The sequence below is a fragment of the Lathyrus oleraceus genome, chromosome 2 (genome assembly GCF_024323335.1).
Source record: "Lathyrus oleraceus cultivar Zhongwan6 chromosome 2, CAAS_Psat_ZW6_1.0, whole genome shotgun sequence".
NCBI classification, from domain to species: Eukaryota; Viridiplantae; Streptophyta; class Magnoliopsida; order Fabales; family Fabaceae; genus Lathyrus; species Lathyrus oleraceus.
The window spans coordinates 461057812-461076710 of record NC_066580.1 but is presented as its reverse complement, the minus strand read 5'-3'; the positions used below and the strand labels follow the sequence as shown (position 1 = coordinate 461076710).

General features: G+C 41.2%; 1 protein-coding gene across 1 annotated transcript; it reads left to right on the top strand.

The window, feature by feature from the left end:
• The first annotated feature begins 4808 nt into the window (after window positions 1–4808).
• On the top strand, window positions 4809–6226 carry LOC127123736 (helicase sen1-like). The gene has a single exon (XM_051053935.1). The coding sequence runs from the start codon at window positions 4988–4990 to the stop codon at window positions 6224–6226; it is 1239 nt and encodes a 412-aa protein (XP_050909892.1). The 5' UTR covers window positions 4809–4987.
• The last annotated feature ends 12673 nt before the right edge of the window (window positions 6227–18899 follow it).

The window sequence follows — 18899 nt, the reverse complement described above, 5'->3', positions numbered from 1 at the left end:
TGAAGAATGGCAAGCTTCTAAAATTATGTTACGTAGCTGAAGATTATGAAGATATCAAGCTAGACGATTGAAGTTATCAAGGTTATGACTGTAGATTTTGAAGACTCTGAAGATTCTAAAGATATCAAGCCAGACTACTGACGTTGTCAAATAATACATGTTTCATCAACTCTATGTTTCTTCACGTTTCATCAACTTTCATCAGAAGCCAATGAACTTGAAGATAAGATCAAAATGGAACGTGATCAAATAATACATAGTACACATCGAATATCCTTTCCACTACCTGATTTCGTGGGCAAGCGACAGTACTATACGTCACACCTGTCACTGTTTTTGTGGGCGAAGGACAGTACACAATATCACTCCTTTCACCATCCAAGAGTGGAAAGTCGCTCTATGAGCTTTCCCCATTTTCCCCTCCAACGGTCTTCTTCTTATGCTATATAAGTGAGACTTTAAGACTTGAAGAAAAGTCGTCGGTGATACAACATTTTGGCAAATCTGTTTCTTTGTGAAAAGTTATCATTCTTTTGTACCTAGTTTTTCTTTAAGTGGTTGTTTATCATCCGTGTAAAATATGCTTGTATATAAGCATCTTGTAGCACACAAACTATTATTCAAACTGCTTGTTTGATTCCTGAAGGAGGTTATCCTTGAGAAGACAAAGAAGGTTATTCTTTGTGAGTCCTTAAGGAGACTAGGGTATAGTTGGATCCTTGAGAAGACAAAGAAGGGTCTTCTTTGTGATTATCGTAATCTATTGATTATAATGGATTAAATCCTTGTGTATAAGGCAAAATCACCTTGGCGGGTGGACTGAAGTAGCTTTGAGTTTCAAGCGAGTAAGGATAAAAATACTTGTGTTTTTATCTCTTTGTTATTAATTTGTTAGTGGTGTTCTTGTTTTGGAAAAAGCTTTTGCTTGTGAAACCCAATTCAACCCCCCATTTCTTGTGTTTTTCACACCTTCACACCGTTCTCCTATTTTTTCCTTCTCCAAAGAAAATTGACAATTCTTTAGTACCACATGGGCGAGTGATGGAGTTGTAACACTTGGAGTTTTTGACCTCCGTACATGTATAGTTCCTACTTGCCTAGTTTTGTCTCTATGAAGAGGTTGACATGCATGACATCACACAAACTTCCGTCGTCGATAAGAATTTTTGAGACTGTGCGGTTAGCCACTACCATTAGCGAAAGTGTCGCGTTGGGAATCTCATCTAACTTTTCGTTGTCTCAGAACCCTAGGACAAACCTTTCTTTCTTCGAATTCTCCTTCGTCGTTACCGAACCCGATGAGTTTTATTTCATACGTCCATTGCTTGGTTCTATCTTGATAAATGATCCTCGGTCGATTGGAGAAACGATGAGGTTTGTTGACGATTTTGAGATTGATGCAGGGATTCTCATTGCTAATGGAGCAGGTCGTTGCTGTCCAGACATGACTTTCGAAATTAGATGATTTCGCTATGAAAATTCGTGAGAATCATAAGTCGATTCTCACAAACCGCACCACTATTACGAACGACCTCAATTCGACTACGAGATATTGTTTCTTTTGAGTCTGAGATTCAGTGCAACTTTATGCTTACAAAAATGTGCATCATTGAATTGTAGAATGTAAGTGTTTTATATAAACTTCAATTAAATAGTGTATGACTATTTTTAGCCACCCAAACTAATTTATAAAGTTTAATACATAAATACTTTTATTCATTCAATGCATCTTAAAACAAAACAAAATGAAGATAAAGCACAAACATAATACTACATTACATTTGCACGAGTGTTAGTAAATTGATCACTTTATTACATTCCTTTTAATTATATATAAGATTTGATTTTGTGCCACAAAGAAACATGACCAGCTTGAATTGAGGTTAAGTCATGGGCTAGAAAATTGTGATTGCAAAATAAAGTGCAAGTTGTGTACGGAACCATGTACCAAGTAACCACTCAAAATATTCGGTACATATTGTACGGGTATACAATGTCCTTACATAAAATAGATTTTCTTCTAATATATAAAACTTGAAGCTTAGTGTCTAGATTGCGTCACGTCCAGATCAGATAAAACTCTATATAACTAGTTAGATTACTACGTTACTTAACAAATATTTATGTTTTAATGTCTTTGTTGCATTCACTAACCGCTCAGGCTACTATGGAGACCTCTCACCTGAGAATAAGTTTTTTCTTTTTATATTTTATTTTATTATTTTCAACTATTTAACGATCGTTTTTGCAAAATTTTGGAGTTTTGTTTTTTATTTTTTACTTTTTTTTGTTTTTCAATTATTTAGCTGTGTTATTTTGCGAGAGTTCTATTAAAGTTGCGCATAGGAGGTGACATTCCATACTGATGTAGGTGGTTTTTGGGAAGAAAATAAAGGCGTGGGTGGGTGAGGGTAGACGAAGTAGGTTGCTCCCATAGCAAAGTCGAATAAGTTTATTGTTCATGTCTCAAGGATCATACCTTTCAAATGTTCCATTTATTTCTTACACTATGTGGTCTAATATTATTTAATATTGTTTTCCATACTTTAATAAATACTATTATATATTAAAAAAAAATAAGGTGAGATGAATGTGGAGAAAGGTTCTAGAGAATTCAGGCCATGTGAAATAGGGTCCCAAATACCCAATAAGATATGGTTTTTATTTATTATTTTAGAGGGAAAAAGTAAACAAAGAAAAGGACTCTGACCATTGCATATGCCTTATCTCTTCACTTTGTAACCTTCTTTCTATATTTGGTACATTGTATTCTATCCTCCTCTCTCTCACACATTGATCTTCCTCTCATATTTTTATGTTCCATTTCATTATATATATATATATATATATATATATATATATATATATATATATATATATATATATATATATATATATATATATATATATATATATATATATATATATATATATATATATATATATATATATATATATATATATATATATATTAAAGTTGTTGGTATACAAGATGATAAAGATGAACAATAAACAAGAGAGATAAGAGAGAATAATAACAAACTTCCACTATTTTTGAAATAGTTACAAAATGGTTGCACAAAAAATTGCACACACACTGCAAAAAAGAATAAAGGTACAATTTATTCACACCACTCACTTGCTTAAATACAAGTGGGATTTTAGGAGAAATACTAAAATACCTTCTAACAAACTCTGCCTACAAGTTTGTCAAAATATGAATTAATTCTAACACCATCTCTTAATTCATATTCGGTTTAACCAAAACTAACAACACAAACTCCATCCCTCAAGCGGAGAAATTGATCAGTCTTGATCGCCTTGTCAGAATATCTGTCAGCTGCTTCTGGGTGCTACAGTGCACAAATTCTAGCACTCCATTCTGAATCTGATTTCTCAGAAAGTGATACTTAGTCTCAATATGCTTGCTTCTCCCATGCAGCACCAGGTTCTTGGCAATATTGATTGCACACTTGTTATCAGTCATCAGTTTTAGAGGCTTGTCTACCTTGATCTTCAGACCCTGTAGTAAATTCAGAAGCCACACAGCTTGACATGCAGTCACAACACCTACAATATATTTTGCTTCATAGGTTGACAAAGCAACCACTAGTTGCTTCTTGGAACACCAAGAAATAGGACTTCCCAGAAACTTAAACAAGTATCCAGATGTACTTCTTTTGTCAACTCTGTCTCCACGCCAATCAGAATCTGAGTAACTCAAAAGTTTTGAGCCAGTTTTAGCACCAGAAGGGAACAAAATTGCATACTTCAGAGTTCCCTTTATATATCTCAGAATTCTGACAACATCTTGGTAATGAGACCACTTCGGTTTACTCATAAACCTACTCATCATTCTAACTGTATGGAAAATATCAGGTATGTTATTACACAAATACCTCAGAAACCCTACCAATTGCTTGAACATTGTCACATCTATATCATCACCATCAGAATTAGAATCCAATTTGTGATTTGTATCAGCAGGTGTGACAACAACTTTACAATTCAGTAGCTAAAACCTTTTCAGAAGCTCAAGTTCATATTTCAGTTGTGTCATACCCCGATTTTGCTCCTGAATTTTTTATGTTTGTTTGGCATGCTTGGCCTAACCTAACTTTGGTTTTACATGAGGATTGGTTTTGATCCAAAGTCATGGTGTTTGTTCATGTGATTGTTAATGCACATTTGGTCTTGGTCATCTGAACAATCAAGCTTTCTTGGGTTTCAAGCCACTTGCTAGTCATGTTATTGGTTCATGGATACTATGTCAAAACCCTAACCTTATGGTCTTATTTCATGGTTTTGTTCATACACATCATCAGTCAAGTTTTTTTTTCTTTTCAAGAGTCAAACATTCAAGTTATGATTAAACCAATTGAGAAACCAACTTCAAACCATTTTGTTAATCCATTTCAATTTTATTTCATTACATATGAGTCCATACAAAAAAAATACAAAATTTGGCATTTTTGACCGACGGTTGACTTTGGTCAACAGTTGACTTTTTGGTCAACTTTGACCAAAGTCAACCCTAAATCCTAATACCCTAAATTTCACCATGATTATCATTACATTGTCCATTTACAAAGAAAGTGCCAAGAAAATGAGTGTGGACCGTTTGTTGACTTTGGTCAACAGTTGACTTTTTGGTCAACTTTGACCAAAGTCAACCCTAAAATTCTGAAGCCCTAATTTCCCAAACTTGGACATAATCCCATGTTACTTTGCCTTGATTAAATCATCCAGTAGACATGTTGATTGTGCTTTCACCTTGCTGCTTCGCTCACAAGTACCCTTGCCCAAACCTTCAAAAAAATATGTCTTTTCTAATTTGAACAAGTCCCTCTTGAAGCGTCCCGAATTGGTTCCAGATAACAGTTCATTAGGCGTTGGTAATTCTTGGAAATCAGGTTCTTGGGATAGTAGTACTGATGGGATATCGCGAGCAGTGTTTACTACAAGGCCAAAGCAAGTTGGGGCAACTATGATGACAGGTCCTGTATTGATTGGTATCACACAGTCTTATCTTGATGTACTCAACCATGGTGCCGTGCCTACAATTTCTTCCTCCTGGCAGAGCGTTGAAGAAGCAGAGTGCCGTAGGGCTTATGATTCAGCTACTGAAGTTTATATGGCTTCTTTTGACCGTTCCAAGCCACCTGAGGAAATTGCTTTGAGGGAAGCCCACGAACAAGCAGTTCAAAAGTCAATGGCTGCTTTTAATGCTAGTGCTGTAGGAGTTGGTGCAGCTAGGAAGAAATTTGAAGATCTGCTTCAAAAATTCTTCAAAAAGGCCTTTGAGGATTATAAAAGAAATGCATTCAACGAGGCAGAATTACAGTGTAGAAATGCTATACATGCTATGGAAAAGAGGCTGAGGGCAGCTTGTATGGCTTCTGATGCTAAGATTGATAATGTTGCAAAGGTTCTTGATGCCATTTTATTTGAATATGAAAAGTCAATTCAAGGTCCTGGAAAGTGGCAACAACTTGCTGGCTTCTTACAGCGAAGTTTTGAAGGCCCTGTGCTTGAACTTTTCAAGAGGGTAATAGATAAAGTTGAATCAGAGAAGAGTTCTCTTGCTTTACAACGTCGGATGAATGAAGATAAGATGACACTTGTTGCCCAAGCAGTATCTGTTGAGTGGAGAACTGAGCAACTTCTCGCCAAGACTCGAGAAGAAGTTTCTGGATGGATGCAACAGTTGAGGAACCGCGAAGCACAATATACTCAACAGTTGCATTGTCTTCATAGAGACCTGAATGCTACTGCTGCTGTTGTACGTTCTCAAGGATCTGTTGGTGTTGACCCTGACCTTCTCATGGCCCGTGATCAGAATCGAGATATTTTGCTGCAGAACCTTGCATCTGTAGTTGAAGGCAGGGATAAGGTTTTGGTTGAGATGTCTCGCCTTGCTGTTTTGGAAGGTAGGTTTCGACCTGGTAGTGGTTTCAATTTGGAAGAGGCCCGCGCTAGTTTAGAGGCCAGTTTTGCCAATGAAGCAGAAATAGTTTTCACTACAGTGTCTAGTAGTGGGCGCAAGTTGTTTTCCCGTCTTTCCCATGGATTTGATATGGTAGTCATTGATGAGGCAGCCCAAGACAGTGAGGTGGGAGTTCTTCCTCCTTTTTCTCTTGGAGCAGCACGGTGTGTTCTTGTTGGAGATCCTCAGCAGCTCCCTGCTACAGTTATCAGCAAGGCTGCCGGAACACTGATGTACTAACATGCTCATGCCTTAATGCTGCAGCAAACAAGCCTAACAAGTTAAACACAGTGCACCAAACCATCGTGCCAATAGTTCTATGAGATAACAGAATATAAGGAGCATACACTACCTATCAGACTTGTTTGTGCTTTTGCATTGGCAGTGACTGAGAACATCGACGATCTGAGGTTTTCAAAACTATAAACATATGGCAGAGTTTATCAAGGATTACAGTATAGCAGCTTGCAAACGGAAGCTTTCTTCTGTTCGAGGAGCAATTGTTGATTACCCTGCATACGTTGTGGTGTACTTGATTCACGTGCTTGCTCTTAGTAACGACTTTCCTGAAGCCTGTCAAAACGAAGAAGTATATGCTAACCACTGTAGTCCGCTCTTCTTTCTCCTGCAGGCATTGGTCGATATCAGTAATGTTGATGGTGACCTGGGGCTCATCAATGATGCCGTCTTGTCTCTATTTAGCATTTTTCAAGCATTAAAAAAGGCCGAAGATTCTGTTGAGGCACAGACTACCATTGGGCTGCACAAGCTGGCTGAAATCGGCATATCTATTGTAAATGCATTAAGTCCTGTTGAAATTTCTGTATCTCAAGCTCCACGGAAAATTTTGCTTCCTTCATCAGCGGAAGACTCCGAGCAGTTCCCAAAACCAATATTATGATAGAATTTCAAATTCATCAACTGCAACTCCTTGTGAAAGAGATGACCTCTCAGCTTGGAGCATATATGAGCCAGAATGGGAAGACTACGCCGACCCTGTGTCTCCATTTGGCGCATCTTCAATATCGAACGAGTTCCCTGCTGTTGGTGCCAACACAAATTCACTGGATGAACAACCACCTGTTTAGACTGACGATGGCAACATGGTGAAATCAGAGAATATTGACCATGAAGATCAATTAGCCACCGACCATAAACATATGACTGCTGCTGGAACTTCTAACCGAAGTGCTGGTTCCTGCCTAAGGACCATTGATTCTGGATATGGACTTTGCAGTTTAATTCTTCCCACTAACAAGTATGGACTAAAGGTGGAAGTTTAGAAATTATTGACATTGGAAGCGGTACTCGTGTTGAAGTTATTGAAGCTCACGGCGGCTCTGTGCGGACAATTGCTGCCATGCCGGATAGACTTGGCTTTGTCATAGGAAGTGCAGATCACGAAGTGGAATTTTGGGACTACCAAATTAAGCAAAAACCTGGTCAAGCTAATAAGCAACTCACTGTGTCAAATGTCAAGACTATGAGAATGAGTGATGATGTTCTTGTGGTTTCAATTAGTCCTGATGCCAAATATATTACTGTTGCTCTATTGGATAGTACTGTAAGGATTCACTTTGTAGACACATTCAAATTCTTCCTTTCATTGTATGGCCACAAGCTTCCTGTTCTGTGTATGGATATCTCATTAGATGGAGATTTAATTGTGACTGGCTCTGCTGATAAAAATATAAAGATTTGGGGTTTGAATTTTGGTGACTGTCATAAATCCATTTTCGTGCATGCTGACAGTGTTAAGGCAGTTCAATTTGTTCCCGGGACGCATTATGTGTTTAGTGTTGGAAAAGACCGTGTTGTAAAATATTGGCATGCTGATGAATTTTAGCAGTTGTTAACTCTCGAAGGACATCATGCAGATTTTTGGTGTCTTGCTGTCAGTAGTCGTGGTGATTTTATTTTGTTGTTTACGGGAGAAGTACTCGGCTTCTTGTAGATTGTATAGTTTGCAGGAACTTGTTGTTGCGACTGTAAATTTCTCATCCAATAATTTGGTTGGCAAAGGTGGCAGTAGTGATGTTTACAGAGAGTACCTTCACTATTGACAGCGGCATCACCTTTCAATAAGGCAGGCTCGTGGCATAGTTTGCAGTATCGGCAACCGCAACCTTTGTTCACATCTACTGTTGGCCAGCCCACTATTCAACAATCTACCCCACCAGTAAATGAAGCTTCCATATGATTGGGATCCTTCAATACTTCCAATCCAGATCTTCCAAATTGGACAGTTTGTTATTCTTAGTGTACCCGGAGAATTCACAACAGTGGCTGGGAGACGGCTTCGTGATGCAGTGAAGACAGTGCTAAGTGGTGACAAAAGCTTTGGTAGCAACATTCATGCTGTTATAGCAGGGTTGACCAATACTTATTCACAGTATGTGACCACATACGAGGAGATGAGAATCCAGTGGTAATTCAAAGTCTTCCTGATGCCGCACGGCAAGGATATCAGGCTGTAAGTACACCTCATATTGTTCAGCAGAAGACTTACTCAAACTACTGACATTTCGGTTACCGGGATTATCAAGGGAGATAATGCAGATTCACAGGATGCCAAAAAACAGCTGCCATTATAGAGATGATGTGCAAAGGTCTCCAAGGGCTTTTATGTTATCAAATGATTTCAATATGAAGAATGATTCACTTGCTCAGGACAAGCTTTTAAAGCAAAGGTTGGGTCTGGAGGGCCGATTGAGAGATGATCGTGGAAATCATCAAACCATGAACAAAGATGCATCAAACCAAGCTGAAGAACTAAATTTGAAATTCATTATTCAACCACCATGTTGGTTATGTTTTCCCTTGTTTCTTCACTTCCAAGTAACTTAGCCCATTGAACCTCAACCAAACCAACTGAGTTTTCTAAAAAAATTCACTGCAGTAAAAAGTGGAGAATTACTCAAAGCAGTAAAATTCAAAATCTAGAAATTCCCAAATGGGAATTAAAACAAAAACAGAGAGGAATGCTCAGATGCTCAGATTACCTGTCTCTAATCCATACATCAAAGGGGTCAATCCAGTTTCTGAACATCAAAAGTGCTCTGCAGAGTTACTCTTTTGAGCACAAGGGCACCAATTTGAAACCCTAGCTGCACAGAATATAAAGGAGGAAGAGAATCAGTAAGGGGGATTTTTGTCTAAAGGGCACAACAGAAACTGAGAGGCAAAAATCAAAAGAGAAAAAATCCTAATTTCTAAAGGTTGGAGGAGCGGCCACTGTTCACAGAAAAGCTAGAGGCGGAAATCTGAGGAAGGAAAAAGACCTAGAACCGTTTACCTGGAGCCCGGCGTCTATACGTTCTCCACCGCCACCACCACCACGACACTTTGTAAGTATTTCTCTCTTTCTTTTTTATCTTTCTCATGTGCTTGCTGTTGAAAATATTGTGAGAGTTGAGAGTGATTGAGAGGGGTTTGTTGAGAGCGAGAGAGGGATTCGTGTGAGAGATGGAAAGATGCGAGTGAGATGCTGAAGGTTTGAGCTCGAGTGAGGGAGACGAGCTTCTGTTTCCATTTTCTTTTTCTTTTTAATTATTTCTTTTATTTTTTAGTTTTTAGTTTATTTCATTTTTAACACAAAAATCAGAAAAAAAGTATATGTTCTTATTTTTTTTTTTATTTTTTTTTATTTTTTTTTTTATTATTATTTATTTTTTGTTTAGCTTAATTTGTTTTTAACAGAGATATTAAAAAGAAAACATAAAAATGTTTATTTTGTTTTTTTTTATTTTGTTTTAAATCTGTTAGCCCAGTTCATATATTTATGATAGTATCTCAGTAGCAAATATTGTTGAGTGGTCTGGTGGAGAAGGGCAGTGTGTATTTTCTTGAGTTGGGTGGGTTCAATACTCATGAGTGGTGTTTTTTAGCATTTTATTTCTTTTAGTTATATTATTTTTCTTTTAGCATTTTTTATTCTTTTGTTAATATCTTTTTATGTTTATTATAATTTCATTTGTTAGTAATGCATAGTTCAAAAACCATTTTTTAAAAAAATTATAAAAAAAATCATATTTTTCTCGATTTAACATCGAGCCCCTTTTTTACACCCTTGTAAGTCGATTGCTTTTTAAGCATCGCCATCGACCTCACATAGCTTACTCTTGGGCTTTCTTACAATGAGCCGGTTCCCTTACACTTACACTCATACGTTGTTTAATGCTCATTCATTTCATTTTCTTTGATTATTTGATTTGATCACATACTTGTTTAAATATCTTATTGTCTGATTGACTGTTGCCTACTTGTATGATGTATGAGGCATGTATTATTATTGTTTGTTTGCCATGAACAACCCCCATTCATAACAAATGTATCCCTCTCCCATGAAATGTATAATATTTACTCTTTCATTCTTTATTCACCTGTTAATACAAGAATTAAAATGAACATTCGATAACCATTTCAAAACAAGATCAAAACCTCGATCCAACGTCGAGTAATCATTTCTCAAAACCTAACAGAACCAGCACGTATTCATCCACCCTTTTGTAAGTCGATTGCTTTATGCATCGCCATCAACCTTGTAAGTCGATTGCTTTATGCATCGCCATCAACCTTGTAAGTCGATTGCTTCATGCATCGCCATCTACCTTTATCCCTAACACTTCTCTTTGCTCCATTCGTCGATTCTTGTTCCGATTAGGTAGCACCCATTAGATAGAACCCTTTGCATGATAACATAGGTAGGATTCCCATATCCTTTTGCATGATAACATAGGTAGGATTCCCATATCCTTTTGCATGATAACATAGGTAGGATTCCCATATCCTTTTGCATGATAACATAGGTAGGATTCCCATATCCTTTTGTATGATAACATAGGTAGAATTCCCATATTCTTTGCATGCTAACATTAGGTAGATGTCCCCATTTGTAAATCCTAAACACTTAAGTACACATTGCATGACAACTCTAGGGCAGAGCTTCCCCATTTCTTTTAGACCTTTCCGAGCGTCTCCGATCTTGTGGCATGTAGTCCGTTCTATTGCAAAGAGGTAACTGCCTAAGACTCGATTCAGCGAGCTGCGACACCTACTGCTAGGACGTGAACACATCGCCCACTCTCCTTTGACACAACTGGTGTCCTCCTTTGTAAGTCCATATTCAGATGGCACCCCTATGAAGGGGAACTACATCGCCCTGATCCTTGTTCCAGACGAGGTATGTAGGCAGGTGGTCATGCGAGACCACTCCGGGCACCTTTCTTTTTTCTTTTTGTGTGTGCTTGACAGTTATAGGCTCGAGTTCCCGACTCCCTATTAACTTGTTTGGTTGTTGTGTGCTTGGAAGCTGATGTAAGTCCATCAAGTGGCATTCGGGTTCCAGTGTGGTTTTGTTGGGTTCGGATGCTGATGTAAGTCCAGTGATTGGCGTTCGGGCTCCACGTTTGCCTTTTTGTGTTTGTTTTGGTTCGGATGCTGATGTAAGTCCAGTGATTGGCATTCAGGCTCCATGTTTTCCTGCTTGTGTGTTTGTTTGGCGTGCGTGAGCCGAACTACGGCAACTCTGATTCTCATGTTCAGATGAGATACGTAGGCACAAGACGCGATGTCTTGCCGAGTTTGACTAACAACTAACAACTAATCCTTGTTTGCTTTCGCCCTCGTTGCGATCCTTTCTCTCGCCCTCGTTGCGATCGAGACCTTTTCCTTTTCTCTTGCCCTAGTTGCAATCGAGACCCTTAATCCCGTAGTTAGTTTGAACTACGTTTTGCTCTGATTCTCATTCCCGTTGAGATACGTAGGCATAAGACGCGATGTCTTAGCGAGCACACTTATCCTTAACTCATAGGTACCCGAGCTACGAAGACTCTGATTCTCATTCCAAATGAGATACGTATGCAGTGGATGCGACATCCGTGCGAGTCATTTTCTTTGACCCTCTCTTTTAGTAAATAGTACATTAGATGAACATACACCCTTTAGACAAGAAACAAACAAGAGTGGATCCCGTAGAGTACTACGGATGCGTAGGGGTGCTAATACCTTCCCTTCGCATAATCGACTCCCGAACCCAAGATTTGGTTGCGAGACCTTGCCTTTTCCTTTCCTTTCTCCAGGTTTACTTCGAGCGTTTCCTTTCCCTCCTTTGGGATAAATAACGCACGGTGGCGACTCTTCTGTCACTTCTTTCTCGCCGGTTGTTTTTTCGCATACCGTATTTTTCGGGTTGCGACAGCTGGCGACTCTGCTGGGGATATGGTTTCCCTAAGCGAGTCCCTCCTAGCTTTTGTAGGTTTCTTGTTTTTTGCGTGTTTATTCTTTTGTACAGTTATTTATTTTCAGCATTTACCTGCTTTACCTTATTGCATTCATGTACATATGTTTGCTGTATCTGCTGCCGTTTATCTGTTTGTTGGGGTGGGGTGTTCTATGAGAGGTAAGCCCATTACCCAGGCTTGAGTGTACACACAGATTTTAGAGTGGATGTTCATGAGGCTTGCGTGGCATGTTGCTACGTTAAGTCGTTCGTGAAGAACCACACCCAGACGAGGTTTCTCTTGGATATATTATGTCCTACGGATGTTCCGTAACGACATGATGTTCCTCTAGAAATTGTCGACTCTGGTGACCATTTTCCGAGAACTCAGTCGAGGCCTCTCCTCCGAGACGTGATTATGTTAGCTCTGGTGGGCGCATTCTCGCTGATCAATCCGAGGACCCCGAGACTGGGAACTTGCTTTAGGATGTCCTGTTGAGGGGAGTCAGCAGAGGTTTTTTATCCCGTAATAATGCCAAACCTTCAGTGGTAAACGTATTATTCTCGACTGAAGGGCTGAAGCTGACAAACTTCTGTTCTTAGAACCTACCAGTGAGGGGCGGGCTAAATTCAGGAAACCTTAACCTCCAACCAACCCGGTTTTCTGGAGCAAAGTTTTGGTTTTGTATTATATTCCTCAGTGGGTTTTTTTTCTTCAGACAGTGCAACCCGACAGATGTTCAAGTGGATACAGCAGTCCTGGTTTCCATGTCATTACATTGCATCACATCATTTTGCATTCATATCATTTAACACATGTTTATCCATTTCTAGGGGGTTTACATCTTCTTCTTGATTCCGGTCGGGGTTTTTCTGGTTCTCTTAAGATGGATGTTGGCAGAAAGAGACTCGTCGCCTACAAGTTTCCGGTGGTCTGTCTGGAGCCCATTCAACAGTTAATGAAGTTAATGGATCCTGGTTCTCTAGAAGGATTCCGAGAGGATTACGGTTTAATTCTAAGTTTCGTCACGATTCTTTCCAAGGATCAACATGATGCTCTCTTCACACTGCTGCAGTTCTATGACCCTCCATTGAGGTGCTTCACATTCCCGGATTATGTTTTGGTCCCTACTTTGGAGGAGATTGCCAGTTTTCTCAGAGTTCCCATCAAGTCACAGTTGCTATTCTACAGCTCGGAGTGTCTGCCCGATCTCAGCATGGTTGCTTCAACCACATATTTGAGGGAATCAGTCTTGAAGGCTAATATGTGTCAGAAAGGAGAAGTTAATGGTTTTCATCTGAGTTTCTTACTGGGAGAAGCAAAGAAGAAACTGGAAGATGGTGACCAGAGGGGTTTCAATGCTGTGCTGGCTCTTTGTGTGTATGGGATTGTCCTGTTCCCTAATGTTGCAAAATTTGTGGACATAGACGCCGTACGCCTCTTTGTATTGGGTAATCCAGTGCCGACCTTGTTGGGAGATTTCTTTCATTCGGTGCATCACAGGAATGAGAATAGAAAAGGAGGATTGGTGAATTGTTGTGCGCCTTTGTTTTATAAGTGGTTCAGTTCCCACCTACCCAAATCAGGAGCGTTCGTTGATGTCGAGGACTCGTCGAGTTGGTCGAAGAGATTGATGGGATTGAGAGTTGAAGATATTTCTTGGTGGTCTGACCGGAGCTTGCTTCGGGCGGATATTATTCACAGTTGTGGGAACTTCCCAAATGTACCGTTGGTAGGAAGAAGAGGAGGAATCAACTATAATCCTTCTCTAGCAGTCAGACAGTTTGGATATGCTTTAAGAACTCCGCCTTCGGAAAAGGATGTGGAAGAATCTCTGTTTTTCCATTCTTCGCCTGATTTGACTGTATCCCGTAAGGCAGCTGAGGCCTGGCTCAAGGTGATCAAGAGAGGAAGAGCTGTGCTTGGAAAAGGAGATTGTAGGACTTATCCTCAGTATGAAGAGTGGCTTCAAGGAAGAGTTGAAGAGTTTGGTCTGCCGTTTCCTATAGAAGAACCTTTGTACCCACCGACTTCTGCGCAGTCAACAGTAGTGAGCCGGGAGGAGTATGACAAATTGAAGAAAGCCATGAAGGAGCTTCAAATTGAAAACTCGGAGTTAAGTGTGAAATTGCAAGACTATATGCATCAATTCCATGAGGCAGAATATCAGAAGGGGGAAGCCGTCAGATTGCAAGAGGAAGCAGAAGGGAAATTAGCTGTGGAGGTGGACTTCTTCAGGAAGACAGACAAGGCCTTGGGATCATCCAGTTCTGAGTTGAAGCGAGTCAAGCAACAATTAATGGATGCTCATGGTAAATTGGCAGGGTGGCAAGAGCGATGGGATGCATTTTCAAATTCTCGGAAGGCAAAGGAGGAGGAGATGGTGACCAAACTGACTGGTCAGATGGGGAAATTGAAGACTTTGTTGAAAGAGAAGAACCATGAGCTTCTGTGTGCCCGTTCTACCAATGGTTACATCACCGATCAACTCAATGAGGCTCGAGGACAGATTGAAGAACTTAAGGTGTTGGCAGGTTTGAAGAAATCCAGACTTGAAGAGGTATTCGGAGAAGATGATGGGAATTACTACAGAGAGCACATCAACGAGATGGATGAAGTCATTCACAAGAGGAATCTGCTTATCCGGCGTTTGACAGAATCTCCAGATCATCCCGACACGATAGCATTACTGGTTGAAGTGAGGAGCAGTCCTTATGGTTTGTACACAGGAGGCTGAGTCCTGATTTTTGTTCCTCCCTTTACTTTTGCTTTATTGCTGTGTAGTGATGATCCACAGGCTTGTTGTGGAAATCCTCTTTCGATGTACTATCGGCTAAGGCCATTCTCTTTGATTTATCTATATGAAGACCTTCTCTCTATTGCATCTTGATCTCCGAAGTTTATGGCTCGATTTTCTCGTGAGACTGGAATCAAGGGGGTAGAATACCTTTTTGAAGTGATAAACATGTCATTGCATTAACATTTCATTTTTGCATATTCTTGCATAACAGGTGTCGCCGCGGTGTTCTCATATTATTTGGTGTTCCATCAGCAGGATAGCCGATTCAGGAATTCACCGGTACGGTACCCGCAGAAACCAGCAAAGAGCAATGGAGAATCTACAAGCAGAGCTCGCAGAGATGAGGGTCCGCATGAACCAGTTCATGGACGTGGTCCAGGGAGTAGCGCAGGGACAGCAAGAGATTAGACAAATGATACAAAGGAATCCTGCAACTACCCAACCAGAGGTTGTGACTGATCCTCCAGTTGGAGAGGTTAATGGACCGGGGGCTATCCCAATCCCACACAACAATCCTGATCATCAACCTATTCACGATGATCAAGATGATCAGTTCTTGCTGCCGGAAGACTTTGGCATGGGCCATGGCATGGATCCCATGTTCAGGAGATTAGAGGAGAGGCTGAAGGCGGTAGAAGGACAAAACCCTCTGGGGGTAGATGTTTCTGACTTGGGATTGGTCCCAGGCGTGAGGGTCCCACCAAAGTTCAAAGTCCCAATCTTCGACAAGTACAATGGTAGTTCTTGCCCGAAGACCCACGTGCAAGCCTACTTCCGGAAGATGGTTGCGTACTCTGATGACGAGAAGCTACTCATGTATTTCTTCCAGGACAGCCTAGCTGGGGCATCCCTGGAATGGTACATGAGATTGGATAGAGCCCATATCCGTTGCTGGAGGGATTTGGCAGAGGCTTTTGTGAAGCAATACCAGTATAATGCAGACATGGCCCCAGATAGAACTCAACTCCAGAACTTGTCTCTTAAAAGCAATGAGTGCTTCAGGGAATACGCTCAACGCTGGAGGGAGACAGCTTCCCGTGTTCAACCTCCCATGTTGGAAAAGGAGATGGCCAACATGTTCATGAATACGTTGCCTGGACCTTACCTTGAGCGTCTAGTGGGGTGCAATGCCTCTAACTTTGCTGATGTGGTCTCTACGGGAGAGAGGGTAGAGAATTACTTGAAGACCTACAAGAGCTACAATGGAGGTGGATCTTCATCCGGGGTAAAGAAGCCATTTATGGGAGGACAGAAGCAGAGGGAAGGGGGTGTGAATTCTGCGTCTTCATATCAAAACAGGAGGAATAATTTTCAAAACTATCATCAGCAACCGTATGTTGCGGCTGTGACTATTCCGGCTGCAGCACCACTACAACAACAACAACAACCACAGCGTCAACAGAATCAATACCAACAACAGCAACCACAACGTCAACCAGGTCAGTATCAACAACAACAACAACCAGGTAACAGACCCACCTATCAACAGAGGCAGAGGATGATGGACCGGCGTTTCGACACTCTTCCAATGTCGTGCGCTCAACTGCTTGCCAATCTTCAACAGCTACAACTTGTGCAGCTACGCACTCTGGCTCCTCCTGTGGGTAGACTTCCAGTGGGATACGATGCCAACGCTAGGTGTAGCTTCCACTCTGGGGCACCTGGCCACAATATTGAGAACTGCAAAGCTTTTAAGCACGTAGTTCAGGACCTCATAGACTCAAAGGCTATTAACCTTGCACCGGCTCCTAATGTCGTCAACAATCCCATGCCACAGCATGGTGGTGCAAACGTTAATATGCTGGAGGAAGAAGCCAAGTCTGTTAAGGATGTGTTGAAGTTGAAGACCCCGTTGTGGGAAATTAAGGAATGCTTGTTGAAGGCCGATGTCTTCCCCGGTTGTGGGAAAGGTTGTTCGGAATGCGCTACACAGGGTAAAGATTGCTTGAAGCTGCAACAGGGTATCCAGGTCTTGCTTGACAATGGTACCCTCCAAGTCGAAGACTTGTCTGTCAAAGATTTTGCTGAAGGGGTAGTTGAAGAGGTGTTTGAAGACGCTGTTGAAGAATTAACAGATGTTGTTCCTGCTGATTGTGTATTTCCCATTGATGTATTTGATTTTCCAAATGTTGTTGATGATATACCAAACAATGTGTCTGATTTTGATGTAACTGAACTTGGTTCCGGTGTTCCGGATGTTTTTGTTTCAATGAATGAGATTCCCGAGTATGACTATGATGTCGCTACCATCACCATCTTCTACCCGACTAATCAGATCAGTGTGCCAGAAGCGCAACCAGTGCCACCAGTGCGACCGGCCGCCATGACAATCACAACCCCTGGTCCTTTACCTTTCACAAGTGAAAGGGCCATTCCGTGGCATTATGGGGGGAGTGTATACACACACGATCATGGGGTGGAACGACCTTTGAAGGTAGAAGAGGGTCGAAAGTCTGAACTCGAAGTTGAAGGTCCCGCAGTGGATAATGTTGGTGGAATCGGGCGATTCACCAGAAGTGGCAGACTGTTCTCACCACCGGTTACCCAAGATGATAATGTTGATGCTGCGGCGAAAGCCAAGGGCAAGCAAGTTGTAAATGAGGGTACCTCTGCACCCCAAGCCGGCTCTGAGCCCACTTTTGCGAAGGATGTGGACGAGCTTCTGAGAATCATAAAGAAAAGCGATTACAAGGTAGTCGATCAGTTGATTCAGACGCCGTCTAAGATATCCATTCTCTCACTCCTGTTGTGTTCAGAGGCACACAGGGAGGCACTTCTGAAGGTCCTTAATGCTGCATATGTGCCTCAGGAGATCTCAGTAAACCAACTAGAAGGGATCATTGCAAATGTTCATGCAAGCAACGGGTTGGGCTTTACTGATTCTGACTTAATACCAGCTGGACGCAATCATAACAAGGCTTTGCATATCTCAATGGAATGCAAAGACACCGTGTTATCTCATGTTCTGGTGGATACAGGTTCCTCTCTCAATGTGCTACCCAAGAGAGCCCTGTCAAGGTTGGAAGTAGAAGGTTTGGTCTTGAAGCCTTCTGATCTCATGGTGAGAGCCTTCGATGGTTCTAAGAGGTTGGTGTTTGGAGAGGTAGAATTGCCAATTCAGATTGGATCACAAACCTTCAACACCATATTCTATGTGATGGATATCAGTCCCTCGTACAGTTGCCTTCTGGGTCGTCCTTGGATCCACAATGCTGGGGCAGTCTCCTCAACACTACATCAGAAGATCAAGTTCCCAGTCAATGGAAGAATTGTCACCGTCTGTGGTGAGGAGGACATACTGGTAAGTAACCTGTCTACCTTCAAGTATATAGAGGTAGAAGGTGAAATTCAAGAGACTCTCTGTCAGGCCTTTGAGTCAGTTCAGATCAAGGATGCAGCTCCATTAGAAGAGTTTAAAGCAGGTGCCTCTATCTCATCTTTCAAGCAGGCGCAAGCCTTGGTGGATTCAGGTGTTGCTCCCGGTTGGGGACGTCTGTTGGAGTTACCGATGAAAGACGACAAGTTCGGGATTGGGTATCAACCAGCGCTGACTTCTACAACTTCAGCACTTCAGACTCGTCAGGGGCCGATTACTTTCTCCAGTGCTGGCGTCATCCAATATGGCCAGATCTCGGCGATCAACGATGAAGATGGGGATAGTGATTGCGACATCGACAACTGGGTGCGTCCGAGGATCCCGGGTGAAGTCATCAACAATTGGTCTTCCGAGGAAATTGTCCAAGTCACTCTTCTAGAGGAGTAATTTTTCTTGTTTATTCATGCATGTCCAAGTCTTACGTTCCGCCCAGGGCGTAATGACTCATTGTAGGGCTCATCTATGTGGATACCTGCATTGTTTATCATAAATGAAGGACGTCTTTTGCATTCAAAT

What these genes read in the sequence shown, in the direction of transcription:
- LOC127123736 (XM_051053935.1), top strand. Translation starts at nt 4,988, where the DNA reads ATGATGACAGGTCCTGTATTGATTGGTATCACACAGTCTTATCTTGAT.